General features: G+C 38.1%; 1 protein-coding gene across 1 annotated transcript in view; it reads left to right on the top strand.

Annotated features, from left to right (window-relative positions):
* The first annotated feature begins 2,922 nt into the window (after positions 1 to 2,922).
* The window catches only part of CMAS (cytidine monophosphate N-acetylneuraminic acid synthetase), a 24,907-nt gene continuing 12,074 nt past the window's right edge, over positions 2,923 to 15,755 (top strand). Inside the window, exons 1-3 of the mRNA XM_077774515.1 lie at positions 2,923 to 3,272; positions 10,331 to 10,473; positions 10,618 to 10,773. Of these exons, the coding sequence (XP_077630641.1) occupies positions 3,013 to 3,272; positions 10,331 to 10,473; positions 10,618 to 10,773 (559 nt within the window). The 5' untranslated portion in view covers positions 2,923 to 3,012. The remainder of the gene's footprint in view (positions 3,273 to 10,330; positions 10,474 to 10,617; positions 10,774 to 15,755) is intronic.

The raw sequence follows: 15,755 nt of genomic DNA, 5'->3' as shown, positions 1-15,755 counted from the left end.
TAGCCAAAAAAAGTCTCATTCTCACCTAAATACTTCTTGGCCTACCTCAGCACATGCACTTCTGTCACTACACAAACCACACTCTACGGAGTTTGCCTGCCTTCCCATCAGAATTCTAAGCTCTGAGTCTTGGTCATCTTGCTTTGGTATTCCTAAAGTCCAGCACAACACCCAGCTTATGGAATGCAATGCATTTGAACAAGTTATGAACAAAAGGACTCCCCTATGCATCAAATATGTTCATATACAGAACCATAAAAAAAGAGTTAATATAAAAATATGTTCTTTCACTATAAATATGAATGAATTATTATTTGGCAGCAACACTTCACACTCGTTTCTAAAGGAAGGATGAATCTGAATATTTGCTTTGAAGGTGGTTTATTTTTATTCCTCCAAATTAATCCAAAAGCAAGCTAACATTCCCCCCCTCCCCCGGCAAAATATTTTATTTTCCCTTTTCTCTTAAAAAAAGTTACCTTATTATGGGAAAAACACTTAACATGAGATCTATTGTCTTAAAGTTCTAAGTGTATGATACATTATTGTTGACTAAATGTCAATAATGCTATACAGCAGATCTCTTGAGTTTATTCATCTTGCTTAACTAAAACTTTATGCCTACTGATTAGGCCAAATAAAAATACATTAAATAATCATTCTCTAATTTTGCTGAAAAAAATATATATTTTAAAAATATTTATTTTTGTGTGAGAGAGAGAGTGCATGTAAGTGGGGGAGGAGCAGGGAGAGAATTTCAAGAAGAGCTTGAACCATGACCTGAGCCAAATTCAAGAATGGGATGCTCAACTAACTAAACCACGCAGGTGCCCCTGAAAAAATATTTATCAAACTTCCATGCACCATGCATGGAACTAGAGGAATTATTTTCCACTTTTACTACCATGCTCTCACTGTCTTGCTCGCTCTCTCAAGATGAAATCAGCCATTTCTAACCAAAATTGTACTGTAACAATATAAAGTATACAAAAAGCTTTATTATCATAAGATTGCAACTATAAACAAAAGAATGTGTGGGCAGAGACTGGGAAAGTAATAGGAAATGTAGTTCACTGACATTTGCTGAACACATACCCTGATTCACACTGTGTTCTAGATGCGGTTACAAAGAAGGAACAGTCCTTCTTCTGGAGTAACCCACCATCTCATAGTATTTATGCGAATCACTATAGTGCCTTTGATAAGTAACATCAGTGGACTTGCCGAGTACCCAGCTTGGAGGACACCAATGTGCCATAGCAGTCAAACTACTGAGGTGTTGGAGGCCCAGAAGGGTTTATGGGACTCTAGGGAATTACTGGGGAGAATGTCAGCTGTATTGCTAGTGGGCACTAAGGTTGTTAATGAGGTAAAGAGGAGAAAGAGTGTGGTGTGTAAGAAGCAGTGTCCTCCTTACACAGTTACAAAAAAAAAAAAAATCAGTGTTGGTGTCTCTGAAGCACAATAACTGCAAGAGTTCTATTCAAAAAGCCAGTATGTGGGGGCAAATTGACCATTTGGCCTAGAGTTCTGGGCTGGTTCTTGGAGCATATCTCCCCTCTCCAGGCATGCACTGATATGTTTATAGCCATTCTTCTCCGTATCTGCCAGTGCAGCACCTTCTCCCAGAACCTGTCCCCGGAAGGGTTACTCCATCAGCCACTTCTCAGGCAAAGAGAGGTAGTTTCCTAAGACCTAAAACACTTAGAGCCTTTCCGAAAAGAGCCAAGACCTGAGAAGCACAAAGGCCTTTTTATCCTTATCTTGATAAGAAACAGCACTTCCCATTCCTTCTGGATGTGTTAGTCTCAACAAGACAAAGAAACTCTGTATTTCTAGACACAGGCTTGTGAAAGTGGTGAGAAACAAAATGTGTGTTAGGTCAGAAACACTTTCCCAAAAATCTATAAAAAAGAAAAAAAAGATTGTGCGTGCATGTGTATACATTCCTTTGAACCTCTTGGTGGATCAAGAGGTTTAAATGATACCATTGGGGCTCTTTCTCTCTCATGTCTTGACCCTGCTTTCTTCTGTGTGAACATCTGTCTCCCAGCCCATTTCAGAGCAGCAACCTCCCCATCCCCCTCCCTCATCCTGCCTTAAAGAGTCAGATTTACAGTGTTCTCCAAACACTGTTTGAGTGTTTGAGTACCAAAAACTCAACAAAAGTCCTTTCTTCTCGAGTCTCTGGGAAGGGTTCTAATGGGCTCTGCTTGGTCACATGCTGGCCCCAAGACAGCAGCTAAGGTCAGGAAGATGAGATACTAGATCGACCAGCTTAGGTCACACACCCACCCACCGTTGCAATGCAGAGGATGTGAGCAAAGGCTCAACCAGGTAATGCAGGTAACAATATCTGAAAAGAAAAGATGTTTAGCAGACAAAAAAAAAAATAACAACCATAAAAACCAAGAATAGGTTATTACTACACTGTATGGGAATAGTCAAAGTTTATTTCCAAGCTTTTGATGCTAGATGTTTGGTGATGCTGATAGAAAATGCAGAGGTAGGAGCAGTTTGAACCCATATGGAAAATTGAGTTTTTTAAATGTTGAATTTAATGTGCCTGTAGGACATTCGAATGGAATGACCTCTTGGAAATCAAGAGTCAGGAACATAGCAGAAAGATATACGTTTAAAACGTAATTTTTAAGTACAAGATTGATTTGTGTCAGGGTGCATCTTAATGTGCAGTGGAAAACCTCCATTACAATTCTTACATGGGAAAGTTCTTTAGCAAAAAATCTATACTTTATGTCGCCTATTTTAGACACCTCCGTATAGTATCAACCCCCTCCCCCCAGAAGCTGCACTTCCTTCCGGTCATCTCTCAACTCTCACCACTTGGGGTGGGTTCGTGNTGCCTCGCGAGGGGCGGCCCGTGGCGGAGGCGGGGCCAAAAACAGCCACCCCCGCGAGCTGCCGGGCGGGGAGATCGGGCGGCGCCGAGCTGAGGTGGCGAGAGAAGAGCTCCCGGATGTGGAGAAGCTGGGGAGAAGGCGTGGGAGGAAGATGGACTCGGTGGAGAAGGGGGCCGCCACCTCCGTCTCCAACCCGCGGGGGCGGCCGTCCCGGGGCCGGCCGCCGAAGCTGCAGCGCAACTCCCGCGGAGGCCAGGGTCGAGGTGTGGAGAAGCCCCCGCACCTGGCGGCCCTAATTCTGGCCAGGGGCGGCAGCAAGGGCATTCCCCTGAAGAACATTAAGCACCTGGCGGGGGTCCCGCTTATTGGCTGGGTCCTGCGTGCGGCCCTGGACTCGGGGGTCTTCCAGAGGTGCGCATGTGCGAGAGTGGGCGGCGCGGCTTGGGCGGGGGTCGGGACCGGGAGCCGGGCCGCCGGCACGGCTGGGGCTCCCAGGGCAGTTGCCGTTCGAAGGGGTGTGCAAGATCTGGGGTGTCCGGGCCCCGGTTGAGAGCCCAGGGAGGAAGTGCTCCAGCTTCTTCCTTGTTCCGTAGCTGCTAATAGTCTTGACCTGGGACAGTTCTTGTCCCTGCCCTTGAGAATGCCTTCCGTAAAAGGGGTGATTTCCCCTTTTCAACGGTCTCCGCCGCCCAGGTTGACCTCACAGGGTAAAGGAGGCCACCCCTGTGAAACGTCGGGGTAATATGTGAACTCTTGTAGACAGAGGCCCTTGGGGTTTCCCTGTTGCTCAGCCTCTGATAACCACTTGGTGCCGATCGATTCGGGAGGCGTCAGGTTCATGAATGGAGTGAGGTGTCAAGGCTTTCTAGTTTCAAGCTCAGCTTGGAGATCCCTTTCTGACCTCTGAAAAATACTCCAAGCTATGTGCCTGTGAGTCAGCACAATCTAAAAAGCTACCTACATTTGTACATAGGCAAGAGATGGTGAGAAAACGTGCAGGAGGCTGTTTTATGATATGCTTCTAAATGGTGTTATCGTATCTTTGGAATCTTGTCTGACCTGAAGACAGTTTTAATTGTTCATCATTGAGAGCCATTGCCATATGCCATTTTGGTCAGGAGTTACAAGCTGATGTCATTCATAAAAGGAAATAGAATTCTGTGCCAGGAATGAGTTTACACATAGTAACTTTACGCTAATTGTGCTTCAGTTTGTTACCGTGGGAAGTAAATTATTTTAACTTTTTGATGCTTGGGTTTTGGTTTTTAAAGAGATGATTGTTGTTGGAGCATATGAATTGCTCACATTAGTACATAGGTAAATGATTTTCATTAAACGAGTCTTGTTTTAAAAAAGATACTCCCGAAGTATAAATTTACGGATTTTCTTAATGTTTTAATCCAAACGAAGCCCTGGGTGGAGCAAAGTAAATAGGGGCAGGCACCCAGAAGATAACACTAATGTTGTAAAGTAGTAGGAAGTGTGCAAAGCAGAGATAGGGAAAGACTTGGAGATTTGGTTCAATTCAGTAAACATTTACTGAGCCCTAATTTCTATCATAGACATCCCAGGAAACACCAAGACGAAGTGATATGGCTCTTGTCATTGGGAAGATTCCAGACTTTGGACATTTTTTCATGCTTACAAAGAGTGCACACTGGCAGGAGGTGGGGTGGGGGGTGTGTGGTATAAGAGGACCCAGAGAAGATGCATCCAGGCAACAGTGATATGCCATTTTTGTGAAGTGGAGATGAAAATCACATTCACAGAAGATTAAGAACAAAACTCATTTACAGCTCTTAGGTTGCATGTCAGGCAACTCCTTTCAACCTGGCTTAACAAAAGGTAAAAAGCCTGTTTTGGGTACAATGAGATTTATTCATTCAGCAAATATTTATTGACTGCGTATAGTGACAGGCACTGTTCTGTGTTCTTAACCTGGGTTGTAACAGTAGCAGTAGGTTCAGTCCCTAGTCTTAGGGAGCTTACGTTATAATGAGAAACAGGCAATATACAAACAGTAAATACTACATTGAGTGGTGATAAGTAGTTTCAAGAAAAATCAAGCAAGGTAAGGGAATGGTGCCGGTGCCTTCCGTCACCAGAATCTTCCAGTTTTTGGTTCTTCTGGATAGGCTCTCCCTTTATGGTGTCAGGTGGCTGTGCTGAGTACCACAAAACAGCGATGGTTTCTAGCAACTTAAGTCCATGTTCCTAGGATGATCCCAGCCCCCCTTTAGATGGCTGAGAAAGCTTAGTGCTGCCAGGAGAATTTACCGTTAGTTTCAGGGACAACCTGGTGATAAGCAGAGAGCCTCTGAATCCCCTCTCGGGACAATTATGTTAGAAAGTTTTCAGTTACAAACCCCATCTCCATCCTTCAGAATGTAGATCTACCATCCAAAACTCTTTCCTCAAGGACCTGAGAGCTGTCTCTTTGAAATGCAAACATCCTAGTAGATGACTCTCACTCCTTCCCAATCCCTTTGGGAAAATGAAGAGCCTAAATTCGATGGGCACCTTGCTTCAACTTGCACCTTGCCACCCATCCCGAAGTTAGAGAAGTGTGATTCTGATCTGGATAAGCACCAGTTAACAANTACCTTTATCTTAACACAGTCTCCTGCCTTTAAGAAGTCTCCAGCCTTTGTTTTGGGGGAATTTGAGTTAGTTTACACCATAGTTAACAAATTAAACCTGTTCTTTTCTGCTTTCGTGTCCAGCTTTGTTTATGCCCTTATTTTACTGTTCATATCCTTCCAGGTTTCAGTCTAGCCAAAAAGAGCTGCCCTCTTTGCAGCTTTAAAGTCTCTTTGGGTCATCCTTGAGCCAGTCGCTGTGGCTAAAGCAGTGCTTGTATTGGTACAGTTTCGCGGCCTCTTCACTTGGAGCTGGTGACGGAGCTCTCCCTAAAGGCCTGGGTGACAGTTTCATCAACAGAGAGAAAGTGGAATATGATCCCCGGAGGGGAATAGATGGTGGGAGTCAACTCAACAAATTGCCATGATAGCAGACATAGGGGATTTTGCTATGAAATAATTGGAAATATATGTATTAAGCAGTGATTTTCCTGTTTCCATTTATTAAAATGCATTTGTACAAAATTCCATGAAAGAATAAATGATTCCTGAGAACTTTTTCTGTACCAGTTTTATTTAATACATCTAGACTAGAGTATAAGCATCTAGACAATAAGAATGGTATTTTATACTTCCAGCCACCTATGGTATCTGTTACTATACTAGTAATAGTAATTAGAAGACATAAAACCAGTATTTTCCTTAACCAGCAAATTGAGCATAACCTGTCTGACTCCACCTTCTCAAACTTACAATACTATATAATAATGTGATTTTACTGTTTAGTGCACATAGCTGTCTGCTATGGCATCCTTTCTAGGGATCTGGAAAGTTTAAACAGGTAATAAAATGGACTACTACTTCCTTAGTGAAGTTTTTTGCAGATCCCCTCAATGAAAAGTAACTGTGCCTTTGTTTTCTGTACCTAGCAGCATGGTTCATACCTTCTTTTAGTGCATGTACTGTTGCACTAATTGCAACATTTAGACTTTGCAGACTAAATGGTCTCTTGCTCAGTTCTGCTATTGTATATTGTGAACGTAGCCATAAATTACATAAGTGAATGAACATAGCTGTATTCCACTAAAAGTTTATTTACAAAAATAGGCAGGCTGTGAGCCAGGTATCTTATTATCTTGGTATGCTTAATGTATTAGAACCTCAATTAAAATGTGTTACTTTGGATTTAGTTGATTTATTCTGAAGCTATAGTCCCAATCCCAAATTTGGAGCAGCCTTGCTGCCCCTGACCTACTTTCTTTCACAAATATTTACCCTAGGAAGGAATTGAGGAAAATTGTAGCCGCCTGATTGTATTTTTCAGGGCTAGAAGATGCTTTGGAGATTATTTTGTTCAAAACCATGATGTGTTAATTGTGGTAGATTTTTCTGGCCTGCGCAGAGTCAAAGCTAACAGTACTTTCCAAGTTACTAACTTTGCATACAAATTTGGATATTTAGCAGTTGAGGAAAATGCGGAGATAATTTTTTTCAGTTAGTAAAAGGTTATTGTTTGAGGTGAGTTTGTAAGACTTGATTTTCAACAGTGGTCCAATGCTGTGTTACTAAACCTCAGAATAAATTGATTTTGTAAATGTTACCTAACATACTTGTGAAAAAAACAAACATGAAGTTTCATTTCTAGGGTGTGGATTTATGATTAATGACAGGCCTGTGCTGTGTTGTCCATAAGATGGCAGTTTATGACTTGAAATAATGAACATAGGCTTTAAGGTTGATATTCCTGCTCATCCTGTTAGATGTTATAATATGACTTCATTTGAGGCTAAAGACATTAGCATTAGGCTTTGACATTTACTCTACACTTGGTTTTAAATTTTATTAGGCCTCTTTATTCATTTGCTCATTGTTTCTTTTTTTGTTCTCCCTCTTCTGATTCTCCTAAACCAAAGGAAAATTATCTACTTACATAGTCCCTTTAATAGATGATGATCATTGTATTTTAAGTCTACATATGGGATGCTATTTTCATACATAAAGTTGGACATTTGTACCTTTGACGTTGTGAAGGTAGAACTTCAGTTTCCCTTTCCATCAAAGTCAGGGTGAGGATTAAATGAGACCATGTAGGGGTGCCTGGGTGGCTCAGTTGGTTAAACATCCATGCTCCACACTGACCCCCCTCCCCCTCCCCCACTCATGCTCTCTCTCAAAATAAATAAACATGAAAAAAAATGAGACCATGTTGATGTTCCTTTATTACCATTCCTATTTTATTATATTGAATACCTAACATTTATTAAATATTTATTGTGTTGTGGTTTGTATTTGTCATAACAACCACATGAGGTAATTATTATTATCACCTGTATTTTTTTTTTTTTAATATCAGCTGCAATTTAGTGAAAATTCAGGGAGATTATGGGGTTTACCCAAGGTTATATAGCTACCATGTGGTGGAGCCAGGAATTTGAACCCATTCCTTCAGATCTCGTGCTGTTCACCATTTATTGTTTCATTTATTAACAAACACAGATTGAGAATGTTATGTAGCAGGCACTGTAAAAATAAAGTATTGTAGAGAGGTTGGTCATTGCTTTCTTACTTCTTTTTCCCTGATGGTTTAAAGGGAATTGTAGTACTGTGTTGGCCTCTGTCTCTACTGATACATTGAGAACTGAAAGTTTCTTAGGAAAATGGGCTGTATCTCTCCAGTGTCCAAAATAGGACCTGAAGCATAATAGACATGCAGTAAACATTTCATGAATGAAGAAATGAATGAATGATAAAAGGAAGAAAAGAAAAGCAAACCGCTTCCAAAACCTCTATCATTTTTTTATTTATCTTTTAAGTGTTTCAAAAATATCATTGGATTCTGTAGTGTTGAATTTTCATTACAGAAAACCAGGATAATAAAGTAAACAATTTTAGTAATCTATTTCAATTAGTGACGTAAATTAGATTTATTTTGCTTTTACTGTTCACTTTTTACTGTACCATCTTACCTTCACCTTCTCTATTTTAAAACTAAGTTTTCGGGGCACCTGGGTGGCTCAGTCAGTTAAGTGTCCAACTTCAGCTCAGGTCATGATCTCGCGGTTCGTGGGTTCGAGCCCCGTGTCGGGCTCTGTGCTGACAGCTAGCTCAGAGCCTGGAGCCTGTTTCAGATTCTGTGTCTCCCTCTCTCTCTGACCCTCCCCTGCTCACATTGTCTCTCTCTTTCAGAAACAAATAAAAACATGACAAAATTTTCTTTAAAAAACTAGGTTTTCTTTGGTATTTTGTTATATACTTTTAACTGACATTTCTCCAGTAAAAAATCTGCCTCCAAATATTTCAAATTTCAAAATGGGGGGAAATGCGGGCTTCTGTGCTCTGCCTTCCACAGAGTGACATCAGTAAATGTGAGATATCTGACCCCTAGCCAGTGGCTCATCTTGTTTACTAGGCTTTAAAATTTGGGGGGTGGGCAGATAATTGACTTTATCTCTAGGTTTAAATCCCTCTTCTGCAAATATTAAAGGGAATAGCTAATATTAATAAGTGAAATCTGGAGGAGTTAGAAATTTTTGTTTAGTCTCTCACTTTCTTTTCACTCTTGACAACTGAGCACAGACATTTGAAACACGCAGTTGCCCTTACCCCCAGTAGATGTTAAATGAGACGATAAAAGAAAAATAAATGCATATGCCAAAGACTGTAAGTCATTAAGTTATATATGTTTTGTTTTAATGTTTATTTATTTTTGAGAGAGAAAGAACAGGGGAAGGGCAGAGAGAGGGTGGGTGGACAGAGGATCCGAAGCAAGCTCTGTGCTGACAGCAGAGAGCCCAAACTCACTAACCATGAGATTGTGGACCTGAGCCTAACTAAGTTGGACACAACCCACTGAGCCACCCAGGCGCCCCCATTAAACTGTCTTTATATAAGGTCACTATTAAAAACATTGTGGTGAGATGATATTCACATCTTTTGTTTCTAGCAAAGGCAATTTGTAAAGGTCTAGGAAACTTAACTTCAATAGAGACTAGCACGTTTGGCCAAAGTAGCGTTTTACTCCTAGTCATCATTGTATATAGTTTAAACAGTGAGCCCTGTGAGATGTGGCTAAGGAGCAGTTAAGTTAAACTTCCCAGAGTCCATCAAGTCGTGTTCCATGTCTATAATTGTTGTCGATGGCTATAACTCTGCAGATTGTGTGTCCCTATATTTATTGTATACCCATTGTTAATTGGCAAAACAAGAGAGTTGAATTGCCTGATTATTTTGAGTCTAGACTTGGACATTTAGTTGCTTCTAAGCCTGAAATTCTTTCAGATTCAATGTCTGGCTAAGCCAAACCCATTTCTTTTCTTAGCAAGTATATTAAAATCCTTCACCCAATGATTTGGACCTGCGTGAGGAATAAGGAGGAGGATCTTATATATTTCCTTTTGATTTGAACTCTACTACCACTGTTTTACCTAACATACCAGTAGCCTTAAAAATACCAAGTATAATTTTCTTCCAATTTTATAAAACTAAATCTAGGACTACGTAAATAACATTTATTTAAATGATATGCATAATTCAAATATAAATACTTCTATATGTAAATATAAATATTTCCATTAGTGAGATAAATTATATTTCTTTTGCTTTTACTGTTCGCTTTTACTGTCTTTACCATCTTCTTTCCTACGTTCACCTTCTCTAGTTTAAAACTAGGTACTACATTTTTATTCAGACATTTAAAATAAAGTTCATAAACAAAATACTTTATAATTCCTTAAATTTTATATTACTTTAGGTCTGCAATTATTTTTTGATGGCATAAAAACTATTCTCACATAACGTAAGGTGTGTTTTGGGGTTGCAGAGCTCCTTTTTATCTTTAGTGGTTTATTTTAATGATTTGGCTTTTTATACTTATTTTTAATATCCGTACAGTGTGTGGGTTTCAACAGACCATGATGAAATTGAGAACGTGGCCAAACAATTTGGTGCCCAGGTTCATCGAAGAAGTTCTGAAGTTTCAAAAGACAGTTCTACCTCACTAGATGCCATCGTAGAATTTCTTAATTATCATAATGGTATGAATTTGATCATTTATTCAAGATGTTATATAATTTCTAACTTGCTAATTGTTTCATAAGACTTGTTTGCACATTTGAATTTAAGACCTTATTCTTTGCAAAGAACTTTGATGTTCTTTTCATTTGTTTTGTCTTTCTAAGAGGTTGACATTGTGGGAAATATTCAAGCAACTTCCCCATGTTTACATCCTACTGACCTTCAAAAAGTTGCAGAAATGATTCGAGAAGAAGGATATGATTCTGTTTTCTCTGTTGTGCGACGCCATCAGTTTCGATGGAGTGAAATTCAGAAAGGAGGTAATCTGTTATATCAGTCTTTATTTTAACTTTTATGAAGAATCAGCTTTTTCATATGTAAATATTCCTTTGGAATGAGGGGAGCAGTCAAAGAACACGTGATTCGTAACTGTAGTAGGTAATGACATTTATAATCAGTTCTATGTCTTGTGATCATTGAAACAAGACAGTGAAACTAAATTCTTTGCTTCAATTTTTCATAAGTGGACGTTTTAACACTATTTGCCTTTTGACGCAGGCATGTCATTTTTTTCTAGATGTGAAATAATTCTTTGTTTTTGACTTGCTTGAGAAACTCCTAAATTATATTACAATCATGGAAAAAGAAATCAACCAAAAAGTTCTGGAGGACCTTAAGAATGAACTGTAGAATTACTTCTTAAAATATGTAACTCCTATTAAGAAGAGTTCCATAGTATTTAGCTGGAGCCAGATTTCTAGCTAGATAAACCAGTAAGCTATGCAATAAAGAATAGGATGAACAACAAATAGGTAAATATTGTAACATACATAAGGGAAGTCAGTGTGATTTCTCTTAGGTGCCCTGGCATTTGTTGAATATAGGAAAAATGGCCTAATTGTCTCTAACGTGTAACTTAAAGGAGATAGCAAGTAAGAGGCAATGAAACTGGATACCATCGGAAAAAAAGAGCAATTAAGAGGATAAAGAAGGGCTGAAAATAAGACTCTTCTATCTTAACATATGAATGTTATCCAAACCAATAAAATCTACCAATAAATATACTTACTGATTGATTTCATTCAGTAAGTGTTTATTGAATGTCTTTTCTGTGCCAGGTTCTGTGTTAAGCTATATGTATAAAACTGTGAACTTATTTACCAAATCTCAGGAACTCTTATTTCTTTTTTTTAATGTTTTTCTTTATTTATTTGGGGGGTAAAGGGGGGGAGAATATCCCAAGAAGGTTCTGTGCTGATAGCAGGGCTCAGTCTCACAAGCCATGAGATCATGACCTGAACCAAAATGAAGAGTTGGACGCTTAACTGACTGAGCCACCCAGGTGGCCCAGAAATTCTTATTTCTGAAGAAATAATTTCTAGGGAGAATCTATTAAAGCTTTAAAAACAAGTTTTTGAAGCAAATCAAGGAAGCCCAGTGTTAAACTGAATATTAAGACTCATATGCTATATGATTAAAGACATTCAAGAAATATGTATATTAAATAGATGACAAAGCCCTGTAAAATAGATCCATAAGTATTTTTAAGAAAATTAGAAATGTTTGAATAAATATCTTTTAACATTGAGAAGCGAATGTTAGGGACAAGAGCTTTGTCTTTGTCGTATATTTTCTTAGAACTACTGTAAAACAGAATGCTGTTAGGAACAAGGATTCTAACCTAGTGTGGTATTTCTTACAATTCTGTTCTTATGTTCCTTGTTTATTAAATCACTACTACTAAACATACTCTTGAAGTAAACAATGTTTGAAAAATCCCTCTATTTCACATTATGTAGCTTTTTGTATTTTTTTTGTTGTCGTCATGCTAGAACCTTACCATCTAATATAGTAGCCTTTGGTACTGTTAGCACTTGAAATGTGGTTAGTCCAAATTGAGATATGCATTAAATATAAAATATATACTGGGTTTCTAGGATCAGTATGAAAGAAGCATATGCAACATCTCATTAATAATTCTTATATTAGTTACATGTTAAAAACATTTTAGATATATAGAGTGAAATTAAATATATTATTATAATTAAATTCATTTGCTTCATTTGACTTTTTTTAAACTGTAGCCATTAGAAAATTTAAAATTATATATGTGGTTCACACTGTATTTCTATTCAGCAGCACTGCTCTAGAGATTACACATTGTATCCTCAGTTTGTTATAGTTTGCCTGAATTTGTATTTTCACAAATAGTTAAAAACCTTACAAAAGTAAATTTCTATTTAATGCCTGCCTTTTGTACTATTACTGTCACATAATCTATTTCTATATATATATTATAACTGCATAATACATTGTGGTTGTGTTTATTTAAAGCTAATGGTATTTTAAAAACTTTTAAAATAATCATTTACCTCCACCTGCATATTTATCTTTTTCTATTATTCTTCATTTCTTGCTACTTATCTGTGCTTCTATCTTACAGTGTGCATCTGTTAGCAACAGCTTCTTTCAGCTTTTGTTTTTTCTTGAGATGTCTATAATTCACCCTTGTTTTAAAAGGGTAAAATTTTGACTTGCCTTTTTTTTCTTCAGCATTTTAAGATTGCACTTGTAAGATGTTATCCTTTTGAAGATGCCTCTTTAACGTGTCATTTCATTATTTTCTACAATCCATTGTTTCTTTTAAGAAATCAGCTGTTTTTCTGATTATTGTTTCTCTAAATATAATGTCTTCTTTCTCTTTTTTATTTCCTTTTCCACTGCTTTTAAGATTTTCTGTTTATCTTAATTTTCCGTAATTGACTCCAGTTTGTATTGCTATCTGGGTTTTTTTTGGTATGTTTATCTTGTTTAGAATTCTCTAGCCTTCTCATATTTATAGGTTGATATTTGTCATCAGTTTGCAAAAATTCTGTGCTGTTATCTCTCCAAATATTTCTTCTGCCATATTTTCTCGCTCCTTTCTTTCTGGGACCCAGATTTAAGTGTATTTTAAACAATTTTAAACCTGACTCTCACAGTCTGTTCTGTATCGTTTGTTGATTTTCTGTCTGTACTTCATGTTAAGTAATTTATATTGACATATGTGAGTTCATCGATCATTTCTTTGGACTTATCTAGTACACTGTAAATCCTGTGCAGTGAATTATTTCAGATATATGTCTGTGGAATGTACATTGGAGTTATTTTTTAGAGATTCCATTCTCTGTTCAAATTCTCCATCTTTTTATGTTTTTCAATCTTTTTCTCTAATACTGTTAACATATTTATGAAAGTTATTTGAAAATCCTCAATTGCAAGCTCCAACATCTGGGTCATTTATAGGTCTGTTTCTGCAACTGTTTTTCTCTAATTATGGCTAATGTGTTTACGCCTCTTCATCGTGACTCGTATTTTGCCATATGCCTGACATAGAGACTGAAGTACAGTTGACCCTTGAACAACACAAGTTTGGATTGCACAGGTCCACTTTTACACAGATATTTTTCAATAAATACAGTACAGTACTGTAACTGTATTTTCTCTTCCTTATGAGTTTCTTAATAGCATTTTCTGTTCTCTAGCTTATTTTAACAGTACAATGCATAAACAGAATATGGGTTAATTGACTATGTTACTGGTACAGCTTCTGGTAATCAGAAAGCTATTAGTAACTAAGTTTTGAGGGAATCAAAAGTTATATGTGGATTTTTGGCCATGTGGGGGGTTGTTGCCCCAACACCTGCATTATTCAAGGGTCAATTGAATATATTATTTTCCTCCAAAATGATACACTCTTTCTTCTATCAGGCAGTTGGAATACGGAGCTAGCTGATCCAGTTAGAAGTTGTGCTGGGTTTGAGCTTTAATTTCCCTTTAGACCTCTTAGTGTAGGTGTCTTGCCAGGAGATAGATCTTGTACGTATTGCTCATAACCCCATGCTAACAGGACTTTGGGATCTAAGCACCACAAAACTGTAATGATCTCCCCTGGCCTTGCAACCTATCCCTAGCTTCTTGTGCCGCAGTACACTCAGCAGAAGTCCTGTAGGGGAGGAATTGTGTGGGAAGAACTAGTTCTGTGTCTGGGACCCTACGGAAGACAATCTGTGACTCTAGTCCACAGGGCCATGACAGACTCCTCTGCGTTCTCCTTATCCCGGTGGACTCCCTCTGCTTATGCCAAGCCTGATCCTTCTCTCACTTCTTCCTCAGAGTCAGCAAACATCCCCAGGGAGAAAGCAGCCACTGATCCGTGTTCGCTTAGGAAAGACTTCCCCCTCATTGCTTTTTGCAGAGTGCCACTTAAATTCTCTGTTTATTGTCTGTCTCTATCACCAGACTGCACACTCCATGAGGGTAGAGAGAGCCATATTCATTGCTATTTATACACTGCCTATAAAACTATACCATATGTAGCCAGCTATCCAATGTATATTTGCTGAATACTTTTCCTAGATTATATCAAACACGGATGCAGTAGAATTGAACAGAAGATGGTTTAGTTAAGGAAGTAAGTAGAAGTTATTTCTAGAAGCCACTACACAGATAATGACAGCCAAAGGTAAAGAAGGATTCTGAGGAATCACTAGAGTTAAACATTCACAGTCATGATGCATATCAATACACATCCATAAACACAGTTTTGGGAAAAATACAGTGAAAAGACAAGAGGATCCCTATTTCCCAGCACTGAGGGCTTCATCTGTTACATCATGTTATAATCACTACTGCCGATATTGCTGAGCCTTCATTACCAAGGATAGTAATAACTAAATACTATGAGTTATTATGATTAGTACATTTTTTAACTACTGGTAAGAATATGTAATATATAAACACTTGATTCAATATATAAATTTCAATAATTTAATGAGGAAATCTTCAGTTTTCTTTAATAATTCTGTGAAAGTAATTTCTCAACCACATTATATAAACACATACATTGTATTTCTATAGAAGCAAATAATGAGAAATAGATTAAAGCACTCAAATATTAAATAAGGATATTTTATGACAAGTTCAGTCCTTTTGAAGCTACCTTAAGATTGCCTTGATGTCCTCCCAGAATATTATATTAGTTTTTTTGTTTTGTTTTTGTTTTTGTTTTTATTTCTAGGAGAGAGAGAGAGACAGCGTGAGCAGTGGAGGGCCAGAGAGAGAGGGAGACACAGACTCTGAAATAGGCTCCAGGCTCTGAGTTGGCAGTCAGCACAGAGCCTGACGCGGGGCGCGAACCCACAAACTGTGAGATCATGACCTAAGCGAAAGTCGGACGCCTAACCTACTAAGCCACCCAGGCGCCCCTATATTAGTTTTTAAAAAATATTTATTTATTTTTGAGAGAGAGAGAGAGAAATAG

The sequence above is a fragment of the Crocuta crocuta genome, unplaced genomic scaffold (assembly GCF_008692635.1).
Source record: "Crocuta crocuta isolate KB4526 unplaced genomic scaffold, BGI_CrCroc_1.0 scaffold176, whole genome shotgun sequence".
NCBI lineage: Eukaryota > Metazoa > Chordata > Mammalia > Carnivora > Hyaenidae > Crocuta > Crocuta crocuta.
This window is presented reverse-complemented; position numbering and strand designations above follow the sequence as displayed.